Source organism: Homarus americanus, unplaced genomic scaffold (assembly GCF_018991925.1).
Source record: "Homarus americanus isolate GMGI-L3 unplaced genomic scaffold, GMGI_Hamer_2.0 scaffold31282, whole genome shotgun sequence".
NCBI classification, from domain to species: Eukaryota; Metazoa; Arthropoda; class Malacostraca; order Decapoda; family Nephropidae; genus Homarus; species Homarus americanus.
In genome coordinates this window covers 39,586-41,033 of record NW_024751110.1, presented here as the reverse complement: position 1 = coordinate 41,033, position 1,448 = coordinate 39,586, and the positions used below count along the sequence as shown (strand labels likewise).

Below are 1,448 nucleotides of genomic sequence, written 5' to 3'. Positions count from 1 at the left end.
GACTGTTGAGAGACTGTTGGAGACTGTTGGGAGACTGTTGGAGAGACTGTTGAGAGACTGTTGGGAGACTGTTGAGAGACTGTTGAGAGAGTGTTGGGAGAGTGTTGGGAGACTGTTGGAGACTGTTGAGAGACTGTTGGGAGGCTGGAGACTGTTGAGAGACTGTTGAGACTGTTGGGAGACTGTTGAGAGACTGTTGAGACTGTTGAGAGACTGTTGAGAGACTGTTCAGAGACTATTGAGAGACTGTTGAGAGACTGTTGAGAGACTGTTGAGAGACTGTTGAGACTGTTGGGACTGTTGAGAGACTGTTGAGAGACTATTGAGAGACTGTTGAGAGACTATTGAGAGACTATTGAGAGACTGCTGGAGACTGTTGGAGAGACTGTTGAGAGACTGTTGAGAGAGGCACTGTGGAGAGACTGTTGAGAGACTGTTGAGAGACTGTTGAGAGACTGTTGAGAGACTGTTGAGACTGTTGTGGGACTGTTGGGAGAGTGGGGAGAGGTTGGGAGACTGCTGAGAGACTGTTGAGAGACTGTTGGGAGAGTGTTGGGAGACTGTTGAGAGACTGTTGAGACTGTTGAGAGACTGTTGGGAGACTGTTGAGAGACTGTTGGGAGAGTGTTGAGAGACTATTGGAAGACTGTTGGGGGACTGTTGAGAGGCTGTTGAGACTGTTGGGAGACTGTTGGAGACCGGGAGACTGTTGAGAGACTGTTGAGAGACTGTTGAGAGACTGTTGAGACTGTTGAGAGACTGTTGGAGACTGTTGAGAGACTGTTGAGAGACTGTTGAGAGACTGTTGTGAGACTGTTGGGAGAGGCTGGGGAGAGCAAGGAGACTGTTGAGAGACTGTTGAGAGACTGTTGGGAGAGTTGGGGAGACTTGAGAGACTGTTGAGAATGGAGAGACTGTTGGGAGACTGTTGGGAGAGTGCGAGAGACTATTGGAAGACTGTTGGGAGACTGTTGGGAGAGTGTTGAGAGAGTGTTGAGAGACTGTTGGGACTGTTGGGAGAGTGTTGAGAGGCTGGGGGAGACTGTTGGGAGACTGTTGGGAGAGTGTTGAGAGACTGTTGAGACTGTTGGGATACTGTTGGGAGAGTTGAGAGACTGTTGAGAGACTGTTGGGACTGCGGTTGGGAGACTGTTGAGAGACTGTTGAGACTGTTGGGAGAGTGTTGAGAGACTGTTGGGAGAGTGTTGGGAGAGTGGAGAGTGTTGGGAGAGTGTTGGGAGTGTTGGGAGAGTGTTGGGAGACTGTTGGAGAGACTGTTGAGAGACTGTTGGGAGAGTGTTGAGAGAGTGTTGGGAGACGTAGGGAGAGTGTTGGGAGTGTTGGGAGAGTGTTGGGAGAGGTAGAGAAGTGTTGGGAGAGGTTGGGAGAGTGTTGGGAGTGTTGGGAGAGTGTTGGGAGAGTGTTGGGAGAGTGTTAGGGAGAGTGTT

At 50.3% G+C, this 1,448-nt stretch overlaps 1 protein-coding gene across 1 annotated transcript; it reads right to left on the bottom strand.

The window, feature by feature from the left end:
* Window positions 1–228: 228 nt before the first annotated feature.
* Window positions 229–1,191, bottom strand: LOC121854540 (cell wall integrity and stress response component 4-like; the record flags this gene model as incomplete). The annotated part of the gene is made up of 1 exon (XM_042349214.1): window positions 229–1,191. A coding segment is annotated over one exon (963 nt), but the record flags the coding sequence as incomplete, so codon positions are not given.
* Between the last annotated feature and the right edge of the window lie 257 nt (window positions 1,192–1,448).